This window comes from Tachyglossus aculeatus, chromosome 26, assembly GCF_015852505.1.
Source record: "Tachyglossus aculeatus isolate mTacAcu1 chromosome 26, mTacAcu1.pri, whole genome shotgun sequence".
Taxonomy (NCBI): Eukaryota; Metazoa; Chordata; class Mammalia; order Monotremata; family Tachyglossidae; genus Tachyglossus; species Tachyglossus aculeatus.
The window spans coordinates 388,974-410,189 of NC_052091.1; the positions used below are offsets into that span (position 1 = coordinate 388,974).

General features: G+C 51.4%; 3 protein-coding genes across 3 annotated transcripts; 1 reads left to right on the forward strand and 2 right to left on the reverse strand.

The window, feature by feature from the left end:
* The first annotated feature begins 9,353 nt into the window (after positions 1-9,353).
* Positions 9,354-10,306, forward strand: HSPB6 (heat shock protein family B (small) member 6). The gene is made up of 3 exons (XM_038766899.1): positions 9,354-9,613; positions 9,718-9,828; positions 9,971-10,306. Exons 1-3 carry the CDS (start codon positions 9,407-9,409, stop codon positions 10,130-10,132), a joined length of 480 nt encoding a protein of 159 aa, XP_038622827.1. The 5' UTR covers positions 9,354-9,406; the 3' UTR covers positions 10,133-10,306.
* On the reverse strand, positions 10,296-12,988 carry LIN37 (lin-37 DREAM MuvB core complex component). Its single transcript, XM_038766896.1, has 9 exons — positions 12,664-12,988; positions 12,031-12,106; positions 11,851-11,901; positions 11,562-11,591; positions 11,369-11,454; positions 11,093-11,259; positions 10,874-11,011; positions 10,638-10,711; positions 10,296-10,473 (listed from the first exon to the last, which is right to left on the reverse strand). The coding sequence occupies exons 1-9, from the start codon at positions 12,695-12,697 to the stop codon at positions 10,392-10,394; spliced, it is 738 nt and encodes a 245-aa protein (XP_038622824.1). The 5' UTR covers positions 12,698-12,988; the 3' UTR covers positions 10,296-10,391.
* Positions 12,989-15,943: 2,955 nt separating this feature from the next.
* On the reverse strand, positions 15,944-20,390 carry PSENEN (presenilin enhancer, gamma-secretase subunit). The gene is made up of 3 exons (XM_038766910.1): positions 20,252-20,390; positions 16,756-16,860; positions 15,944-16,289 (listed from the first exon to the last, which is right to left on the reverse strand). Exons 1-3 carry the CDS (start codon positions 20,310-20,312, stop codon positions 16,150-16,152), a joined length of 306 nt encoding a protein of 101 aa, XP_038622838.1. The 5' UTR covers positions 20,313-20,390; the 3' UTR covers positions 15,944-16,149.
* Between the last annotated feature and the right edge of the window lie 826 nt (positions 20,391-21,216).

Below are 21,216 nucleotides of genomic sequence, written 5' to 3' on the forward strand. Positions count from 1 at the left end.
CACACAGCTGACAGTTGGCGGAACCAGGATTTGAATCTTACCTCCTTCCCTTCCCCACAGCACCTGTATATATGTATATATGTTTGTACATATTTATTACTCTATTTATTTATTTATTTTACTTGTACATATCTATTCTATTTATTTTATTTTGTTAGTATGTTTGGTTTTGTTCTCTGTCTCCCCCTTTTAGACTGTGAGCCCACTGTTGGGTAGGGACTGTCTCTATATGTTGCCAATTTGTACTTCCCAAGCGCTTAGTACAGTGCTCTGCACATAGTAAGTGCTCAATAAATACGATTGATTGATTGATTGATTGATTGAACCCATGACCTCTGACTCCAAAGCCTGGGCTCTTTTCCACTGAGCCATGCTGCTTCTCCTGCAACTCTCGTGAAGCCCAGATCCCGCAGCCACCGACATCCCCGCAGCCAGTTGGTCGTATTTATTGAGCACTTACTGTGTGCAGAGCACTGTACTAAGCACTTGGGAGAGTACAGTAGAACGATAAACACATTCCCTGCCCCAAACTATCTTAGAGCCTAGATGGAGTGTTGGCTCAGGGCTAGAGAAGCAGCGTGGCTCAATCAATCAATCAATCATATTTATTGAGCGCTTACTGTGTGCAGAGCACTGTACTAAGCGCTTGGGAAGTACAAGTTGGCAACATATAGAGACAGTCCCTACCCAACGGTGGGCTCACAGTCTAAAAGGTGGAAAGAGCACGGGCTTTGGAGTCATCATCATCATCATCATCAATCGTATTTATTGAGCGCTTACTATGTGCAGAGCACTGTACTAAGCGCTTGGGAAGTACAAACTGGCAACATATAGAGACAGTCCCTACCCAACAGTGGGCTCACAGTCTAAAAGGGGGAGACAGAGAACAAAACCAAACATACTAACAAAATAAAATAAAAAATAAAATAAAAGTCAGGGGCCATGGGTTCGAATCCCGACTCTGCCCATTGTCAGCTGTGTGACTTTGGGCAAGTCACTTAGCTTCTCTGGGCCTCTGTTCCCTCATCTGTAAAATCGGGATAAAGACTGTGAGCCCCCCCACCGTGGGACAACCTGATCTCCTTGTAACCTCCCCAGCGCTTAGAACGGTGCTTTGCACATAGGAAGCGCTTAATAAATGCCATCATTATTATTATACTATTATAGAGTGGCGCTGCTACTATCAATCAATCAATCGTATTTACTGAGCGCTTACTGTGTGCAGAGCACTGTACTAAGCGCTTGGGAAGTACAAATTGGCAACATATAGAGACAGATGTCCTAGAAGCAGCGTGGCTCAGTGGAAAGAGCCCGGGCTTTGGAGTCGGAGATCATGGGTTCGAATCCCAGCTCCTCCATGTGTCTGCTGTGTGACCTTGGGCAAGTCACTTCACTTCTCTGCGCCTCAGTTCCCTCATCTGGAAAATGGGGATTAAGACTGTGAGCCCCCCGTGGGGCAACCCGATCACCTTGCATCCCCCCCAGCGCTTAGAACAGTGCTTTGCACATAGTAAGTGCTTAACAAATGCCATCATTATTACTAAGCGCTTGGGAAGTACAAGCTGGGAACATAGAGAGACGGTCCCTACCCAACAGTGGGCTCACAGTCGACTATCGCGTGCGGAGCAATCACCTGGCCTTCATCATGATGATGATGATGATGATGATGATGATGATGATGGCGGTCCGGCCAAACCCTGCCACTTCTTCTCTTCTTCCTCACTGCCTCCTCCCGCCAACTGAACTGCCCGCGCGCCGCCCGTCGCCTAGCAACCCCATCACGGCGCCGGAAGTGACACACACACACACACACACTCCAGGGCGGGCCCAAGGCCCAAGATGACATCATCATCAATCGTATTTATTGAGCGCTTACTGTGTGCAGAGCAGTCAATCAATCATATTTATTGAGCGCTTACTATGTGCAGAGCACTGTACTAAGCGCTTGGGAGGTACAAGTTGAAAACATATAGAGACAGTCCCTACCCAACAGTGGGCTCGCAGTCTAAAAGGGGGAGACAGAGAACCAAACCAAACATACTAGCAAAGTAAAATAAATAGGATAGATATGTACAAGTAAAATAAATAAATAAATAAATAGAGTAATAAATATGTAGAACCATATATACATATATACAGGTGCTGTGGGGAAGGCAAGGAGGTAAGACGCGGGGGGGGATGGAGAGGGGGACGAGGGGGAGAGGAAGAAAGGGGCTCAGTCTGGGAAGGCCTCCTGGAGGAGGTGAGCTCTCAGCAGGGCCTTGAAGGGAGGAAGAGAGCTAGCTTGGCGGATGGCCAGAGGGAGGGCACTGTACTAAGCGCTTGGGAAGTACAAATTGGCAACATATAGAGACAGTCCCTACCCAACAGTGGGCTCACAGTCTTGACATCCGCCAAGCTCGCCCTCTTCCTCCCTTCAAGGCCCTACTGAGAGCTCACCTCCTCCAGGAGGGCTTCCCACACTCAGCCCCCACCTTCCTCTCCCCCTCCGTCCCCCCATCTTACCTCCTTCCCTTCCCCACAGCACCTGTATATATGTATATATGTTTGTACGAATTTATTACTCTATTTCCTTCCCTTCCCCACAGCACCTGTATATATGTATATATGTTTGTACGTATTTATTACTCTATTCCCTTCCCCACAGCACCTGTATATATGTATATATGTTTCTACGTATTTATTACTCTATTTCCTTCCCTTCCCCACAGCACCTGTATATATGTATATATGTTTGTACGTATTTATTACTCTATTTCCTTCCCTTCCTCACAGCACCTGTATATATGGATATATGTTTGTACGTATTTATCACTCTATGTATTTATTTTACTTGTACATATTTATTCTACTTATTTTATTTTGTTAATAATAATAATAATAATGATGGCATTTATTAAGCGCTTACTATGTGCAAAGCACTGTTCTAAGTACTGGGGAGGATACGAAGTGATTAGGTTGTCCCACGTGGGGCTCACAGACTTAATCCCCCTCGTCCCCCTCTCCATCCCCCCATCTTACCTCCTTCCCTTCCCCACAGCACCTGTATATATGTATATATGTTTGTACATATTTATTACTCTATTTATTTATTTATTTTTCTTGTACATATCTATTCTATTTATTTTATTTTGTTAGTATGTTTGGTTTTGTTCTCTGTCTCCCGCTTTTAGACTGTGAGCCCACTGTTGGGTAAGGACTGTCTCTATATGTTGCCAACTTGTACTTCCCAAGCGCTTAGTACAGTGCTCTGCACACAGTAAGCGTTCAATAAATACGATTGATTGATTGATTAATCCCCATTTTACAGATGAGGAAACCGAGGCACAGAGAAGTCAAGTAACTTGCCCAAAGTCACACAGCTGACAAGTGGCGGAGCCGGGATTTGAACCCATGACCTCTGACTCCAAAGCCCGGGCTCTTTCCACTGAGCCACGCTGCTTTTGTTTTGTTCTCCGTCTCCCCCTTCTAGGCTGTGAGCCCACTGTTGGGTAGGGACCGTCTCTAGATGTTGCCAACTTGGACTTCCCAAGCGCTTAGTACAGTGCTCTGCACACAGTAAGTGCTCAATAAATTATTTGGTAATGATGGCATCAGATCCACTCCGGAATAACACACGTGACTTGACGCCGGGATGTCGAAGGTGAACTTCTTCTGGGCAGATAATGTGCCTGGTCCTTCTGTTGCCCTACTGAGAGCTCACCTCCTCCAGGAGGCCTTCCCAGACTGAGCCCCCTCCTTCCTCTCCCCCTCATCCCCCCTCCATCCCCCGTCTTACCTCCTTCCCTTCCCCACAGCACCTGTATATATGTATATATGTTTGTGCATATTTATTACTCTATTTATTTTACTTGTACATATCTATTCTATTTATTTTATTTTGTCAATATGTTTGGTTTTGTTCTCTGTCTCCCCCTTCTAGACTGTGAGCCCACTGTTGGGTAGGGACCGTCTCTATATGTTGCCAACTTGTACTTCCCAAGCACTTAGTACAGTGCTCTGCACACAGTAAGCGCTCAATAAATATGCAGCATGGCTCAGTGGAAAGGGCACGGGCTTCGGAGTCGGAGGTCATGGGTTCCAATCCTGGGTCCGCCGCTTGTCAGCTGTGTGACCTTGGGCAAGTCACTTAACTTCTCTGGGCCTCAGTGACCTCATCTGTAAAATCAGGATGAAGACTGTGAGCCCCCCATGGGACAACCTGATCACTTTGTAACCCCCCAGCGCTTAGAACAGCGCTTTGCACATGGTAAGTGCTTAACAAATACCATTATTATTATTATTAAATTCGATTGATTGATTGATTGATTGAGGGCCGCCTGGCAGCCGACGGCCTGATAGGAGGCGCTGAGTGTGAAGGCGCTCAGTCCGGAGGAGGAAATAGGGAGGAGAGAAGAGGGAGGAGGAAAGAGGGAAGAGGGAAGAGGGAGGCCTTCGTCTGAGGCGCCGAGGCTCATGAGCTCTCAGCCCATAACAGGAGCCGCGGCGCTGCCCAGCTCCCAATCCATCGATGGTATTTCTCGAGCGCCGACTGGACTGAACGCTTGGAAGAGTACAATCCGACAGAATTAGCGGACATATTCCCTAGAGAAGCAGCGTGGCTCAGTGGAAAGAGCCCGGGCTTTGGAGTCAGAGGTCATGGGTTCAAATCCCGGCTCCGCCAATTGTCAGCTGTGTGACTTTGGGCAAGCCACTTAACGTCTCTGTGCCTCAGTTCCCTCATCTGTAAAATGGGGATTAATAATAATAATAATAATAATGGCATTTATTAAGCGCTTACTATATGCAAAACACTGTTCTAAGCACCAGGGAGGGTAAGCGCCCTCCTCCCCCCACATTACCTCCTTTCCCTCCCCACAGCACCCGTATATATATATATATATATGTTTGTACATATTTATTATTCTATTTATTTATTTTACTTGTACATATTCTATTTATTTTGTTAATATGTTTTGTTTTGTTGGCTGTCTCCCCCTTCTAGACTGTAAGCCCGCTGTTGGGTAGGGACGGTCTCTTTATGTTGACAACTTGTACTTCCCAAGCGCTTAGTATAGTGCTCTGCACACAGTAAGCGCTCAATAAATCAGTCCAATAAATCAGCTGTGTGACTTTGGGCAAGTCACTTAACTTCTCTGTGCCTCAGTTACCTCATCTGTAAAATGGGGATTGAAACTGTGAGCCCCCCATGGGACAACCTGATGACCTTATAACCTCCCCAGCGCTTAGAACGGTGCTTTGCACATAGTAAGCGCTTAATAAATGTCACTGTTATTATTATTATTACACACTAATCAATTTGGGCACAGTCCCTGCCCACATGAGGCTCACAATCTTTATCCCCATTTTACAGATGAGGTAACAGTCCCAGCGAAGTTAAGCGACTCAGCCAAGGTCACACCACAGTCAAGTGGCAGAACTGGGATTAGAACCCAGGTCCTTTGGGGTCATGCTCTGTCCACTGGGCCACGCTGCTTCTTACTGAGGGAAGGCTTCCTGAAGAAGTGATTTTAGTAGGGCTTTGGACATGGGGGAGAGTGGTGGTCTATCCAATAGGAAGGGGAACACGAACAAGCGGTCGAAGGCAAGAGAAACGAGAGCGGGGCACTGTGAGTAGGTTGGCATTAGAGTGAAATGTGCAAGCTTGGGTGTAATGGGGGACGAGCGAGGAGAAGTAGCAAGGAGAGCAGATGAAGACTTTGATGCAGGTAGGCAATCATTGGAGATATTTGAGGAGAGGGGAGACGTGTGCAGACAATATTTTAGAAAAATGCTTCAGGCGGCAGAGTCACATATGGACTGGAGAGAGGCTGGAGACGGAGGTATGGCATTTATTAAGCACTTAATTTGGAGTAGATACAAGGTTATGCGATCAGACACAGTTCCTGTCCCACATGGAGCCCACAATCCATTTTACAGATGAGGAAACTGAGGCCCAGATAAGTGAGATATGACAAGGTCATACAGCAGGCCATTGGCTGAGTTGGGACTTAAATCTGAGTCTGCTGGCTCCCCGTCCTGTGTTCTTTCCATCCACACTCACACACTCATACCCATACACACATACATACACACTACACACACACCCATCCATGCCCACAAGCACACAAATACCCATCCCCGCCCACACACTCACATATAGACACACACATACTTAAAAAAACCCAACTTATTCGGTAAGTACTTACTATGTGTCAAACTCGATTCTAAGCACCGGGTATGTACGAGCTAATTAGGTCAGCCACGGACCCTGCCCCACATGCAGCTCAGTTTAAGTACCCGCAGAAACATGAATACTTGGATGCATATTCACACATACACGTATATGCACTCCCCCATGTAAGAGAAGAAGCATGGCATAATGGATACAGCACAGGCCTGGGAGTCCGAAAGTCACGGGTTCTAATCCTGCCTCTGCCACTTGTCTGCTTTGTACCCTGGGCAAGTCACTTCACTTCTCTGTGCCTCCGTTCCCTCATCTGTAAAATGAGGATTGAGACTGTGAGCCCCACGTGGGACAGGGACTGTGTCCAACCTTATTAACCTGTATCCACCCCAGTGCTTAGTACAGTGCCTGGCACACAGTAAGTGCTTAACAAATGCCACAGTTATCATTATATACCCACATAGCTCCCAAATACATTATATGTCTCTCTCTCTCTCTCCATATATTTCCATGCATACAAATGCATCCATAACCACCATACGCATATAAAAATATATACCTATACACATGCGCAAGTACATACATACCCACATACACATACATACATTTGAAGGAGTTGAGGAACATTTGAATGTTCTCTGTCTCCCCCTTCTAGACTGTGAGCCCGCTGTTGGGTAGGGACTCTCTCTATGTGTTGCCGACTTGTACTTCCCAAGCGCTTCGTACAGTGCTCTGCACACAGTAAGCGCTCAATAAATACGATTGACTGATTGAGGAAGGAGGGATTCCTCTCTCCCCCGGCCCCCTCCTGTTAGGATCAGCCTATGGGCTGAATCCCTTTTTATCCATTCCCCCCCCACCCCATGGCCAAACCCTAACGCTCCCCATCCATAACTATCCTATGGATGGCCAGTCCCCATCTTTGTCCAGTCCCTGGGGAGAACCTACCTGGGGGTCTGACCACCTCCCACCCCCCGACCAGAGTTGCCAGCCTCCCTACCCTGGCATGTTCTGTTGGAGGTGGGCTACCCAGTTGGCACTACGGGGAGTGGGCAGTGGCCCAACCAGCAAGGCCCCGGGAACTCCCGACCCCCATGGGCAGGGGTGGCCCCGGTTGCCTTGGGACTCAGCTACGCATGCCCAGGGTTAGTGAGGTCCAGGAGCTGTGCTGGGGGAGGGTGGCCTGCTGAGCCCCCGTCCTGGGCTGTTTTATTACAGTTCTTCATCCTCATCACATTTTTTTATTCGGCGTTCACTGGTCTCAATAAATACGATTGATTGATTGATCAGGTTGCCCCACGTGGGGCTCACAGTCTTAATCCCCAAACTTAAAGCACTGTTTTAAGCACCGGGGAGTTTACAAGTTCCTCTCCCCCTCCTCATCCCCCCTGCCTTACTTCCTTCCCCTCCCCACAGCACCTGTACATATGTATATATATTTGTACATATTTATTACTCTATTTTCCTTGTACATATTTATTCTATTTTGTTAATATGTTTTGTTTTGTTGTCCGTCTCCCCCTTCTAGGGTGTGAGCCCACTGTTGGGTAGGGACCGTCTCTGTATGTTGCCAACTTGTACTTCCCAAGCCCTTAGTACAGTGCTCTGCACACAGTAAGCGCTCAGTAAATACGATTGAATGAATGAATGAATGCCAAGTTGTACTTCCCAAGCGCTTAGTACAGTGTTCTACACACAGTAAGCGCTCAATAAATACGATTGAATAAATGAATGAATCGGTCGTTGAGCTGACGACTGGGAAGGTTGGAGAGTGAGGCCCCTGCAACTGAGTCCGAATCCCTCCGTCGAGGACAAGGAAGATGTCTGCCAACTCTGTCGTACTGTACTCACCCCAGCGCTTAGTACAGTGCTCTCTACACGGTAAGCTCTCAATAAATATCACAGATGGATTGATTGTTTCCTTGTCTGGGGCAAGTGGCCTTCTGCCTCACCCTCAGGACCTCCTTGGAGGGGCGGTGGTTTCCCCGTTCCTGTGAGGCTCCGGAGCCCCAGGCCCTGGGAAGGTGTTTCTTAAAGCTTAGCCCCACTCCTGGATCATCATCATCATCATCAATCGTATTTATTGAGCGCTTACTATGGATGCTGTGGGTCCCATTGCCTGCGGTTCAGCCCTCGCTGGTGCTGTTGGTGAAGAAACTGGTGTGCATCTCTGCCCTTCCAGGAAAAGGTGGGGAAGGTGTTTCTTAAAGCCCAGCCCCACTCCTGGATGCTGTGGGTCCCACTGCCTGCGGTTCAGCCCTCGCTGGTGCTGTTGGTGAAGAGACTGGTGTGCATCTCTGCCCTTCCGAGAAAAGGTGGGGAAGGTGTTTCTTAAAGCCTAGCCCCACTCCTGGATGCTGTGGGTCCCATTGCCTGCGGTTCAGCCCTAACTGGTGCTGTTGGTGAAGAGACTGGTGTGCATCTCTGCCCTTCCGAGAAAAAGTGGGGAAGGTGTTTCTTAAAGCCCAGCCCCACTCCTGGATGCTGTGGGTCCCATTGCCTGCGGTTCAGCCCTCGCTGGTGCTGTTGAAGAGACTGGTGTGCATCTCTGCCCTTCCGGGAAAAGGTGGGGAAGGTGTTTCTTAAAGCCCAGCCCCACTCCTGGATGCTGTGGGTCCCATTGCCTGCGGTTCAGCCCTCGCTGGTGCTGTTGGTGAAGAGACTGGTGTGCATCTCTGCCCTTCCGAGAAAAGGTGGGGGTGTTTGACGGTCGGGCCAGGGTCGGGGGGGGGGGGGGGGGGGGCCTCTGCAGCAGCAGCACCCCCCTCCCGCCCCAGTCAGCTAGATCAGGTGGAGGCTATTTTGAGGACAATTAGCAGGGGAGAGGCCGGTTCCCGCGGCCCCTGGCCCTCAGCCCTGCGGTCACAGGACAGTCGGTCCGCCCGGCCCCCGGCAGCCCGGGCCAGCCCCCTCGGTCCCCCCGGCACTGAGTCACGCCGGCAGAATTAACCACTGACCTCCAAGCGCCGCCGGCTCCCCGTGGGGCCGGGCCAGGGCCGCTGTCGGCCGCCACCTCCCGCCCGGGCACCTTGCCCTCTCCGGGATGCTCCGCCCCGCTAATCCGGGCTCCGAGGGAAACCGGACCCGCGGCCGAGCTTGGGGGGCGGGAGGAAAGTGGGGGGGGGGGGGGGGGATGCGGCAGTTTAAAGGGCCAGGCCCCGGGCGGGGCGCTATAAAGGGCCGGGAGGTGGGAGACGCCAGCCAGCCGGACAGCCAGCCAGAGGGGTCCCGTGTGTCCCGATGGACGTCCCCGTGACTCTGCAGCCGTCCTGGCTGCGCCGCCCGTTGGGCGCCCCGGGCCCGGCCTTCCCCTCCCGCCTCTTCGACCAGCGTTTCGGGGAGGGGCTGCTGGAGGCCGAGCTGGCGGCCCTGGGCGTCCCCGGGCTGGGCCCCACCTTCCTGCGGGCCCCCGGCGTGGCGCTGCGCCCCGAGCCCGCCCCGCCCCAGGTCTGAGGGGGACCCCCGAGGGACCCCCGAGGGACCCGACGCCCCCCCCATCCGTCCCCGCCCCGCCCCCTAACCTAAGCCTCTCCTCCCTCCGCCCCCGGCAGAAGGACCACTTCTCCGTGCTGCTGGACGTGAAGCACTTCTCCCCGGAGGAGATCAGCGTGAAGGTGGTCGACGGGCACGTGGAGGTGCACGCGCGCCACGAGGAGCGGCAGGTACCGACCGGGAGGGAGGAGACGCGGTGGCTGGCGGAGGGAGCCGCGGGGGGCCCGAGGGCACGCGGTGATGGGGGGGGGGGGGGTCAGACGGCGGAGAAGGGGCGTCAGAGAAGGCCCTCCGTCCCTTAACGGTCCCCAGGACGAACACGGCTTCATCACGCGGGAGTTTCACCGCCGCTACCGCCTGCCCGCCGGTGTGGACGGCACGCGCGTGACTTCGGCCCTCTCCCCCGAAGGGATCCTGGCTATCGAGGGGCCCCCCAGCCCCAGCCCGCAGGGGACCACCCCCACTCCCCCCTAGGGGGTTTGGGCCGGGCTGCCCCTGTCCCTCTGGGCAGCCAGGGGGGAAGGGGGGTGGGATTCTGAGCCAGCCCTCACCGCCCCCTCTCCCGATTGGGGGGGTCTCCCGCCCCCGCCCAACCCCCCTAAAGGCGATCTGTCCCGCAGGACTCCCAATAAAGCGTTGAGCAGACTGCGTGCTGTGGGGCGTGTCCCCCTCCCCCTGCAGGGGCGGGGAACGAGTTTATTGGCGGCGGGGGGGCGGGGAGGGGGCGGAGCAGTCACTGGCGCTCGTACATGTCCCGGAGAATCTTCATACTGTCCGCGTAGCGAAGCTGGTTCCTCTGGGATGCTTCCTTCCATCTGGGGGAGGGAGGGAGGGAGGGAGGCCCGGTGGGTAGGGGGTTAAGGGAGAGTCGGGGGGGAGGAGCCAAGGGGGCGGGAGGGGGCTGCTGTGGTCAGCTGGAGGAGCGGGGACGAAGGACGGCTTGGAGCCAAAAAGGGAGGAGTGTGTGTGTGTCACAGACCTTTGGCGGACGAGTCTCCAGCGCTCCATGTTGCGGTGGATGAGGGCGGATATGGAAGGGTCCGGCTCCGGAGTCTGGTCGAGGGGCGGGAAACGAAGATAATCACCAAAGTGCCCCCCTTCCTTCCAGCGGGACCCTTCTCCCTATGGCCTTAGAGAAACCTTTCCCGGCCTCTTCCTCCGCTCCCCGCCGCCCCCCAGCCTTCTCCTCGGTCGCGGAGAGGAAGCGGGGGTTACCGCGTCTGGGGCCCCCTGGGCCTCCGGCTGCAGGGGAGAAGGGATGCGGGGGCTGGAGACCTCCCCGCCCGAGCAGGGGGCAACGGGGGGCGGTAGGCTGTACACGTCCCGGTTCCTCCCGTTCAACACCTCGGCCCCCTGCGAACGGAACAGGCCGGGGTCAGCGCCGACAGCGGACTCCGCCCCCTCCATCCCTCCCCCCTCCCGTTTTGGCGGCACCTCCTCGTCCTCGGGCAGAAGGGGCAGCGGGGGGCTGGGGGACGCCTCGCGCTCGCGCACGGTGGGGCTGTTTCGCATCCAGGCGCGGCAGATGGGATACAGGGGGGTGTTCTCGCCGAACTGGGCTAGGTCCACGCTGCGGTCGAACAGCTTGATGACGTAGGTATCTACAGCAAAAACGGTGTGTGTCTGAACAGTGGGGGGGTGAGGGCGGTGTGGGTGATCTGGGGGCACCCTCTCCCCCCCACCAACCCACCATCCTCGTCCCGGACTTACTGGATCGCTGCTGTCCCCCCTCGGGGAGCCCCTCCTCCATTTCTTTCCGCTTCTTCCGCCGGTGATGTGAGAGGCGCGCAGAAGGGCTAGGGGAAGGAGAGACCGACCCAGAGTACCAACCTTCCCTACTCCTCTGCCCCGTCCCTCTCCCCCCCGCATCAGCGGCCTCCGCAACCCCCTCCTCCAAATTTACCGTTTGCCGGCTGCCGAGGGGGAGATTTCCCTGGAAAGAAAATCAGAGTTAAGTTCTTTACCGTCTCAGTGACGAGGCGGGGACACGCGGGATTCCTTTCTGGCCCGCCCCTACCCTGCCTCCGCCCCCACAGGGGAACGAAGGCCGGGGCGTGGGGGAGATTCCTCCGGCCTGCCCTGGGCCACCCACAGCTCCGTCCCTGCTACCCCGCCATCCCCTCGGGACAAGCGGTTAGTACAGTGCTCTGCACACAGTAAGCGCTCAATAAATACGATTGAATAAAACTCACTTGCTGTGGGCATCTGAGGGTGTCTTCCCAGTTTCATCTTCTAGTGGCTCCCTGGTGGTAAGGGGAATGGGGTCGGGGATGGAGAAAGGCCGCAGCCTCGCCTGAGAGCTCCTCCGATAGTCCCGCAGGAAGGCCGCACCCCTGTCCCTCCTCTCTCCCGATGGCCCCCTGCCCCCTCACCTGTCCACGTCGCTCTTCTCCAGCAGGCACTGCAGCACGGCATCCAGGTGGCTCCGGGCTTTGGTCATCTCCAGCTCTGGGCCGAGGAGAGGAGGATGAATGAATGTTGCCAACCTGTCATTCATTCATTCATTCAATCGTATTTATTGAGTGCTTACTGTGTGCACAGCACTGGACTAAGCGCTTGGGAAGTCCAGGTTGGCAACATACAGAGACAGTCCCTACCCAACAACGGGCTCACAGTCTAGAAGGGGGAAGACAGACAACAAAACCAAACAAGTAGACAGGCGTCAATGGCATCCGTAGCTCACCCAATCAATCAATCGTATTTATTGAGCGCTTACTGTGTGCACAGCACTGTACTAGGCGCTTGGGAAGTACAAGTTGGCAACATATAGAGACAGTCCCTACCCAACAGTGGGCTCGCAGTCTAAAAGGGGGAATTCATTCATTCCCAATTCATCACTCATTCATTCAATCGCATTTATTGAGCGCTTACTGTGTCCTCCCCAAGCGCTTAGTACGGTGCTCTGCACGCAGTAAGCGCTCAATAAATACGAATGAATGAATGAGAGGAAGGTGTGAAGCTTTCGTTGGGATCATGACCCCTTCCCACCTCTCCCCCCCACGTACCTGCTTTCTCCACCTTCACCTTCACCGGGAACATGGCAGATGGGGGGAGATGGAGCGCCCTGAAGTCGTCTTTCAGTTCCAGGGGTGACCCCAGAAGAGGGCGGGAGTCACCCCTCTAGGCAAAATTCCAGTCTCCAAGGGGAACCGCAGGCGGGGAATCTCTGGTGGGAGAACTCCCTGATTCTTTCTGCCAGTTCCCCGCAGCCCCCTGTCCCTGTCCCTGCCCCTCCCTTCGTTCCTATTGACTTGAACGGCCTCCCATTCGCTGGAACCACGAATCAGGGGTCACCGAGCGGAGCTGCTCCGCCCCGCGGGGCCGTTTTCCGGAAGTCATCTAACGTCCGCCCCAAGCCAGCCGCGCGGCGCCCCCTGGGACATGTAGTTCGAGTTCCCCTCTCCTCCACCGCCCCCCCCGCCGCGGTGCCTTGTGGGAGACGAAAGACCGTGCTCCGCAGCGCCCCTCGAGCCCCGAAGAGGTACCGCAGGCTGAGCCTCCGGCTCTGAATGGCGGGCGCGTTGCACTGTGGGACGTGTAGTCTTTTAGGAGACGGAAATCATTTCGGGGCAGGGTTGCTGAACGACGAGGCGGGGGCGAGCCTCAGGCCTGGGACTGCGTGGCGGAATTGAGAAATCATCATCATCAATCGTATTTATTGAGCGCTTACTGTGTGCAGAGCACTGTACTAAGCGCTTGGGAAGTACAGGTTGGCAACATCTAGAGACAGTCCCTACCCAACAGTGGGCTCACAGTCTAAAAGGGGGAGACGGAGAACAAAACCAAGGGGCTGTGGGGAAGGGAAGGAGGTAAAAGGGGGAGACAGAGAACAAAACCAAACATACTAACAAAATAAATAGAATAGGTATGTACAAGTAAAATAAATAAATAAAGTAATGAATATGTACAAACATCTATACATAGATACAGAGAAATGGCTCTTCCTCCCTTCAAGGCCCTACTGAGAGCTCACCTCCTCCAGGAGGCCTTCCCAGACTGAGCCCCTTCCTTCCTCGCCCCCTCTCCATCCCCCCATCTTACCTCCTTCCCTTCCCCACAGCACCTGTATATATGTATGTACATATTTATTACTCTATTTATATTACTTGTACATATCTATTCTATTTATTTTATTTTGTTAGTATGTTTGGTTTTGTTCTCTGTCTCCCCCTTTTAGACTGTGAGCCCACTGTTGGGTAGGGACTGTCTCTACATGTTGCCAACTTGGACTTCCCAAGCGCTTAGTACAGTGCTGTGCACACAGTAAGCGCTCAATAAATACGATTGATTGATTTATGTTTGGTTTTGTTCTCTGTCTCCCCCTTTTAGACTGTGAGCCCACTGTTGGGTAGGGACTGTCTCTATATGTTGCCAACTTGGACTTCCCAAGTGCTTAGTACAGTGCTCTGCACACAGTAAGCGCTCAATAAATACGATTGATTGATTGATTGATTGATTGATTGATTGAAATAGCATAGCCTAGTGCAAGAGAACGCAGACTTGCACTAGGGAGGTAGAGTGGTCCAGTGGACAGGCCTGGACGGAGTCAGAAGGACCTGGGTTCCAACCCCCCACTTCACCACATCCGCTGGGTGATCTTGCTTTGCCTGCTTTCTGTCACCGCATCTCACTTACCTCATCTGTAAAATGGGGATTCACTGTGAGCCCCACGTGGGACACGGACAGCACCCAACCTGATTATTTTGATCCACCCCAGCTCTTAGTACAAGTGCCTAACACATAGTAGGCACTTAACCAATACCATGGAAGAAAATTAAGGAAAAAAAAAAAAAGATTGGGAGTCAGAGGACCTGGGTTCTAATTCCACCTCTGTCCCTCACCAGCAGCATGACCTTATACAAAGGTCCTACTGAGAGCTCACCTCCTCCAGGAGGCCTTCCCAGACTGAGGCCCCTCCTTCCTCTCCCCCTCGTCCCCCTCTCCATCCCTACCATCTTACCTCCTTCCCTTCCCCACAGCACCTGTATTTATGTATATATGTTTGTACATACTTATTACTCTATTTTACTTGTATATATCTATTCTATTTATTTTATTTTGTTAATGTTTGGTTTTGTTCTCTGTCTCCCCCTTCTAGACTGTGAGCCCACTGTTGGGTAGGGACTGTCTCTATATGTTGCCAACTTGGACTTCCCAAGCGCTTACTACAGTGCTCTGCACACAGTAAGCGCTCAATAAATATGATTGATTGATTGATACAAATCACTTTAATAATAATTACAGTACTTGTTAAGCACTTACTATGTGCCAAGTACTGTTCTAAGCACTGGGGTAGGTGCAAATTAATCAGGTTGGCCACAATCCCTGTACCACATGGGGCTCACAGTCTTAAATTCCATTTCACAGATAGGGGAACTGAAGCCCAGAGAAGTGACTTGCGCAGGGTCACACAGCAGACAAGTGGTGGAGCCAGGATTAGAACCTAGGTCCTCCTAACCCCTAGGCCCATACTATACCCACTAGGCCACACTGCTTCTCAAACGCAGACCTACCCCAGTGTTTAGTACCGCACTTGGCACATAGTAAGCACTTAAGAATTACTATAATTATCATTAGTTTATTGTCGACAGCTTACCCAGGGCCACTCACACTCTCTCATCCCCGCACGGACCGGGAGTATGAGCAAGCAGGAGGGCAAGGGTTTAGCACATCATCAATCAATCGTATTTATTGAGCGCTTACTGTGTGCAGAGCACTGTACTAAGCCCTTGGGAAGTACAGGTTGGCAACAAGTTGGAAGCACATGGCCAAGAACACATGAAAATGTTTTACATGTAAAACCCCCTGATGGCCAAACCGTCCCAGGCAACCACAATCCAGCAGCACAGGAGGCCGCTGCAGTCTTTGCCATCCCCATTAGCCAGATATTTTTATTTTTCTGTTGTTCCGCCTGGGCCCTGTTCATTCATTCATATTGAGTGCTTACTGTGTGCAGGGCATCGTACTAAGCGCTTAGAAAGTACAATTCGGCAACAGAAACAATCCCTACCCAACGGGCTCACAGTTTAAGCAGAACGCCCTGAGTGGTGATTCAGCCAGAAATCTTTACGGGCCAGCCGCAATAAGGGAGAACTAGGCCTAGAAGCCAGTTCTCTGGCTTCCCAGGGCCAGGGCCTCGCCACTGGACCCAGGGCAGGACTCCAAGGCTGCGGCCCTGGGCTACAGACGCATTCCCTGCCCTTTAGGGAATTTGGGGAATTGCTGGATACCCATCCTGTCCCGGCTCCCCTCCCCTCCGGTCCTCTCAAGGCCAGGACGCTCGGAGCCGAGGCCAGCTGTGTTCTTTATTGCACCCTCGTGGGCCGGGGGAGGTCAGGGAGGGGCTGTCAGCTCCATCCAGACAGAGTTTGCCTTTCCCTTCGGGGATCTGAGTGCGTGTCCAAGGGATGCCGGGGTTGGGGGAGGGTGGGAGACTGGCCACCCGGAAAGGTGGAGGGGAGAGGCTGGCCCTGTGGTTGTGTGGGAGGGGGTCAAGGCAGCCCCAGGGGGATGGTGAAGGAGAGGTAGTCCCCAACCTCGCCCCACTGTGCACGATGTGTCTGGAATACGGTGATCCAAGCGGTCAGCACCACCAGCCAGAACAGGAGCCCAACTGCTGACCGCTGCACATCTGGAGGGGACAAAGAAGGGAACAGAGAGAAGCTCACGGCAGGCCGGAGAAGGCATCATCATCAGAGCAACCTTCCACCACTCTACCTTTCCATGGGTATGGTCACTCCGCCCCCGCCCCCAAACACACTGTCCTACACACTTCTCCCCTCCCACGGTGGAGAATACTCGATTCTCCTTCCTCTCTCCTCCAGAGTACTTTACTCCTCTCCCCGGAGTATCGTATTCTCCTCCCCTACCAGCAGTACCGTACTGTCCTCGCCTCCCCTCCCTGCCCCGAGTATCGTACCGTCCTTCCCCCAGTACCGGACTCTCCTCCCCTCCCCTGACGCAGCACCCTATTCTTGGGCACCCCACTCCCTGAGTATCGTACCTTCTTCCCCCCAGGGAAGGGTACACTGCTCTCCTCTCCTGTCCCCTGCACTTCCCGCCCCCCCGCCCTCGGGCCGAATTCCCACGGGACGCACAGCTCTTGATCTGTCCCTGCTCCGAGTAGGCCGGGGCCAGGAAAGCCTCTCTGAAGAACCAGAAAACGTTGACCAGCCAGAGGAAGGGCAAGAGGGCAAAGCCACCTGAGGAGTCGAGAACAGTCCATTATAACAACAACAATTATAATTACAGTTATTACAATTGGGGTACTCGCTGACCGCTTATGATGTTCCAAGCACTGTCCTAAATGCTAGGGTAGATAAGATACAATATGCACAAATCGGACGCAGTCCCTGTCCCATATTCATTCACTCAATCGTATTTATTGAGCACTTACTGTGTGCAGAGCACTGTCCTAAGCGCTTGGGAAGTACATGTTGGCAACATATAGAGACAGTCCCTACCCAACAGTGGTGGGCTCACAGTCTAAAAAATAATAATAATAATGTTGGTATTTGTTAAGCGCTTACTACGTGCAAAGCACTGTTCTAAGCACTGGGGTACATACAAGGTAATCAGGTTGTCCCACGAGGGGCTCACAGTCTTCCTCCCCATTTTACAGATGAGGGAACTGAGGCCCAGAGAAGTGAAGTGACTTGCCCAAAGTCACACAGCTGACAAGCGGGGGAGCCGGGATTTTCATTCATTCATTCAATCAATCTTATTTATTGAGCGCTTACAAAGCACTTGGGAAGTACAAGTTGGCAACCGTACCCAACAGTGGGCTCACAGTCTAGAAGGGGGAGACAGACAACAATCAATCAATCAATCGTATTTATTGAGCGCTTACTGTGTGCAGAGCACTGTACTAAGCGCTTGGGAAGTACAAGTTGGCAACATACAGAGACAGTCCCTACCCAACAGTGGGTTCACAGTCTAGAAGGGAGACAGAGAACAAAACCAAACATATTAACAAAATAAAATAAATAGAATAGATCTGTACAAGTAAAATAAATAGAGTAAAAAATATATGTACAAACGTATATACATATATACAGGTGCTGTGGGGAAGGGAAGGAGGTAAGACATGGGGGATGGAGAGGGGGAAAGGAAGGAGGGGGCTCAGTCTGGGAAGGCCTCCTGGAGGAGGTGAGCTCTCAGTAGGGCCTTGAAGGGAGACAAAACATGTTAAGAAAATCAGTTTGAAGCCACGACCTCTGACTCCAAAGCCCGTGCTCTTCCCCCTGAGCCACGGGCCCACGCGCTCCGGACCCCGTGCTCCGCCCCCTTCATAATAATTACGGTTACTTGGGCAACGTTTCCTGAGGCCCTGCGACCCCGACAGGAGGCCGTCCAATCCATCAATCACTCAATCAATCGTATTTACTGAGCACTTACTGTGTGCAGAGCACTGGACTAAGCGCTTGGGAAGTCCAAGTTGGCAACATCTAGAGACGGTCCCTACCCAACAGCGGGCTCACAGTCTAAAAGGGGGAGACAGGGAACAAAACCAAACATACTAACAAAATAAATAGAATAGATATGTACAAGTAAAATAAATAAATAGAGTAATAAATCTGTACAAACATATATACATCATCATCATCAATCGTATTTATTGAGCGCTTACTATGTGCAGAGCACTGTACTAAGCGCTTGGGAAGTACAAGTTGGCAACATCTAGAGACAGTCCCTACCCAACAGTGGGCTCACAGTCTAAAAGGGGGAGACGGAGAACAAAACCAAGGCGCTGTGGGGAAGGGAAGGAGGTAAAAGGGGGAGACAGAGAACAAAACCAATCATACTAACAAAATAAATAGAATAGATATGTACAAGTAAAATAAATAAACAAATAGAGTAATGATTATATACAAACATATCATCATCATCATCAATCGTATTTATTGAGTGCTTACTATGTGCAGAGCACTGTACTAAGCGCTTGGGAAGTACAAATTGGCAACATATAGAGACGGTCCTTACCCAACAGTGGGCTCACAGTCTAAAAGGGGGAGACAGAGAACAAAACCAAACATACTAACAAAATAAATAGAATAGGTATGTACTAGTAAAATAAATAAATAAATAGAGTAATGATTATGTACAAGCATATCATCATCAATCGTATTTACTGAGTGCTTACTGTGTGCAGAGCACTGTACTAAGCGCTTGGGAAGTACAAGTTGGCAACATCTAGAGACAGTCCCTACCCAACAGTGGGCTCACAGTCTAAAAGGGGGGGACGGAGAACAAAACCAAGGGGCTGTGGGGAAGGGAAGGAGGTAAAAGGGGGAGACAGAGAACAAAACCAAACATACTAACAAAATAAATAGAATAGATATGTACAAGTAAAATAAACAAATAGAGTAATGATTATATACAAACATATCATCATCATCATCATCAATCGTATTTATTGAGCGCTTACTATGTGCAGAGCACTGTACTAAGCGCTTGGGAAGTACAAATTGGCAACATATAGAGACGGTCCCTACCCAACAGTGGGCTCACAGTCTAAAAGGGGGGGACGGAGAACAAAACCAAGGGGCTGTGGGGAAGGGAAGGAGGTAAAAGGGGGAGACAGAGAACAAAACCAAACATACTAACAAAATAAATAGAATAGATATGTACAAGTAAAATAAATAAATAAATAGAGTAATGATTATGTACAAACATATCATCATCAATCGTATTTATTGAGCGCTTACTATGTGCAGAGCACTGTACTAAGCGCTTGGGAAGTACAAATTGGCAACACATAGAGACAGTCCCTACCCAACAGTGGGCTCACAGTCTAAAAGGGGGGGACGGAGAACAAAACCAAGGGGCTGTGGGGAAGGGAAGGAGGTAAAAGGGGGAGACAGAGAACAAAACCAAACATACTAACAAAATAAATAGAATAGATATGTACAAGTAAAATAAATAAATAAATAGAGTAATGATTATGTACAAACATATCATCATCAATCGTATTTATTGAGCGCTTACTATGTGCAGAGCACTGTACTAAGCGCTTGGGAAGTACAAATTGGCAACACATAGAGACAGTCCCTACCCAACAGTGGGCTCACAGTCTAAAAGGGGGAGACGGAGAACAAAACCAAGGCGCTGTGGGGAAGGGAAGGAGGTAAAAGGGGGAGGCAGAGAACAAAACCAAACATACTAACAAAATAAATAGAATAGATATGTACAAGTAAAATAAATAAATAATGATTATGTACAAACATATCATCATCATCAATCGTATTTACTGAGCGCTATGTGCAGAGCACTGTACTAAGCGCTTGGGAAGTACAAATTGGCAACATCGAGAGACAGTCCCTACCCAACAGTGGGCTCACAGCCTAGAAGGGGGAGACGGAGAACAAAACCAAGGGGCTGTGGGGAAGGGAAGGAGGTAAAAGGGGGAGACAGAGAACAAAACCAAACATACTAACAAAATAAAATAAATAGAATAGATAGGTACAAGTAAAATAAATAAATAAATAAATAGAGTAATGAATATGTACAAAGATATAATAGATACAGGTGCTGTGGGGAAGGGAAGGAGGTAAGATGGGGGGGGATGGTCCAGCCCCCCTCGGCCGTAGTTACCCAGGTAGTATTTCCGGCAGAGATGAAGTTTCTCCTCGTTGGAAACCCGCTCCAGATTCATCCTCGGGCCGCAGCAGGGAAGAGAAGGACGACGAAACGGGACGGCAACGCTCCCACCGTCTCCGAGCGGCCCCGGCCTAGTCGCCCCCCGCCCCGCCCCATCCCTTCTCGCTTCCTCTTCCCGCCCCGCCCTCCCGTTCAGCCGCTCCGAGCCGCAGGCGGTTCTGGGACTCGTAGTCAATCAATCAATCAATCAATCAATCAGATTTATCGATTGATAACATAGAGAGACAGTCCCTACCCAACGGTGGGCTCACAGTCTAGAAGGGGGAGACAGAGAACAAAACCAATCAATCAATCAATCAATCAATCGTATTTAGCGAGCACTTACTGTGTGCAGAGCACTGGACTAAGCGCTTGGGAAGTACAAGTTGGCAACAGCGGGCTCACAGTCTAGAAGGGGGAGACAGAGAACAAAACCAATCAATCAATCAATCATATTTATTGAGCGCTTACTGTGTGCAGAGCACTGGACTAAGCGCTCAGGAAGTCCAAGTTGGCAACATATAGAGACAGTCCCTACCCAACAGTGGGCTCACAGTCTAGAAGGGGGAGACGGAGAACAAAACCAATCAATCAATCAATCAATCAATCGTATTTATTGAGCGCTTACTGTGTGCAGAGCACTGGACTAAGCGCTCGGGAAGTACAAGTTGGCAACATATAGAGACGGTCCCTACCCAACGGTGGGCTCACAGTCTAGAAGGGGGAGACAGAGAACAAAACCAATCAATCAATCAATCGTATTTAGCGAGCACTTACTGTGTGCAGAGCACTGGACTAAGCGCTTGGGAAGTACAAGTTGGCAACAGCGGGCTCACAGTCTAGAAGGGGGAGACAGAGAACAAAACCAATCAATCAATCAATCATATTTATTGAGCGCTTACTGTGTGCAGAGCACTGGA

Coding starts and splice junctions, on each gene's coding strand:
- HSPB6 (XM_038766899.1), top strand. CDS start 9,407: ATGGACGTCCCCGTGACTCTGCAGCCGTCCTGGCTGCGCCGCCCGTTG. Junction 9,614..9,717: donor CCGAGCCCGCCCCGCCCCAG/GTCTGAGGGGGA, acceptor CGCCCCCGGCAG/AAGGACCACTTCTCCGTGCT. Junction 9,829..9,970: donor CGCGCCACGAGGAGCGGCAG/GTACCGACCGGG, acceptor AACGGTCCCCAG/GACGAACACGGCTTCATCAC.
- LIN37 (XM_038766896.1), bottom strand. CDS start 12,697: ATGTTCCCGGTGAAGGTGAAGGTGGAGAAAGCAG. Junction 11,455..11,561: donor CCCTCGGCAGCCGGCAAACG/GTAAATTTGGAG, acceptor TCCTTCCCCTAG/CCCTTCTGCGCGCCTCTCAC. Junction 11,012..11,092: donor TTCTGCCCGAGGACGAGGAG/GTGCCGCCAAAA, acceptor TTCCGTTCGCAG/GGGGCCGAGGTGTTGAACGG.
- PSENEN (XM_038766910.1), bottom strand. CDS start 20,312: ATGAATCTGGAGCGGGTTTCCAACGAGGAGAAACTTCATCTCTGCCGG. Junction 16,861..20,251: donor CTGCCGGAAATACTACCTGG/GTAACTACGGCC, acceptor TCGACTCCTCAG/GTGGCTTTGCCCTCTTGCCC. Junction 16,290..16,755: donor GCAGGGACAGATCAAGAGCT/GTGCGTCCCGTG, acceptor TGTCCCCTCCAG/ATGTGCAGCGGTCAGCAGTT.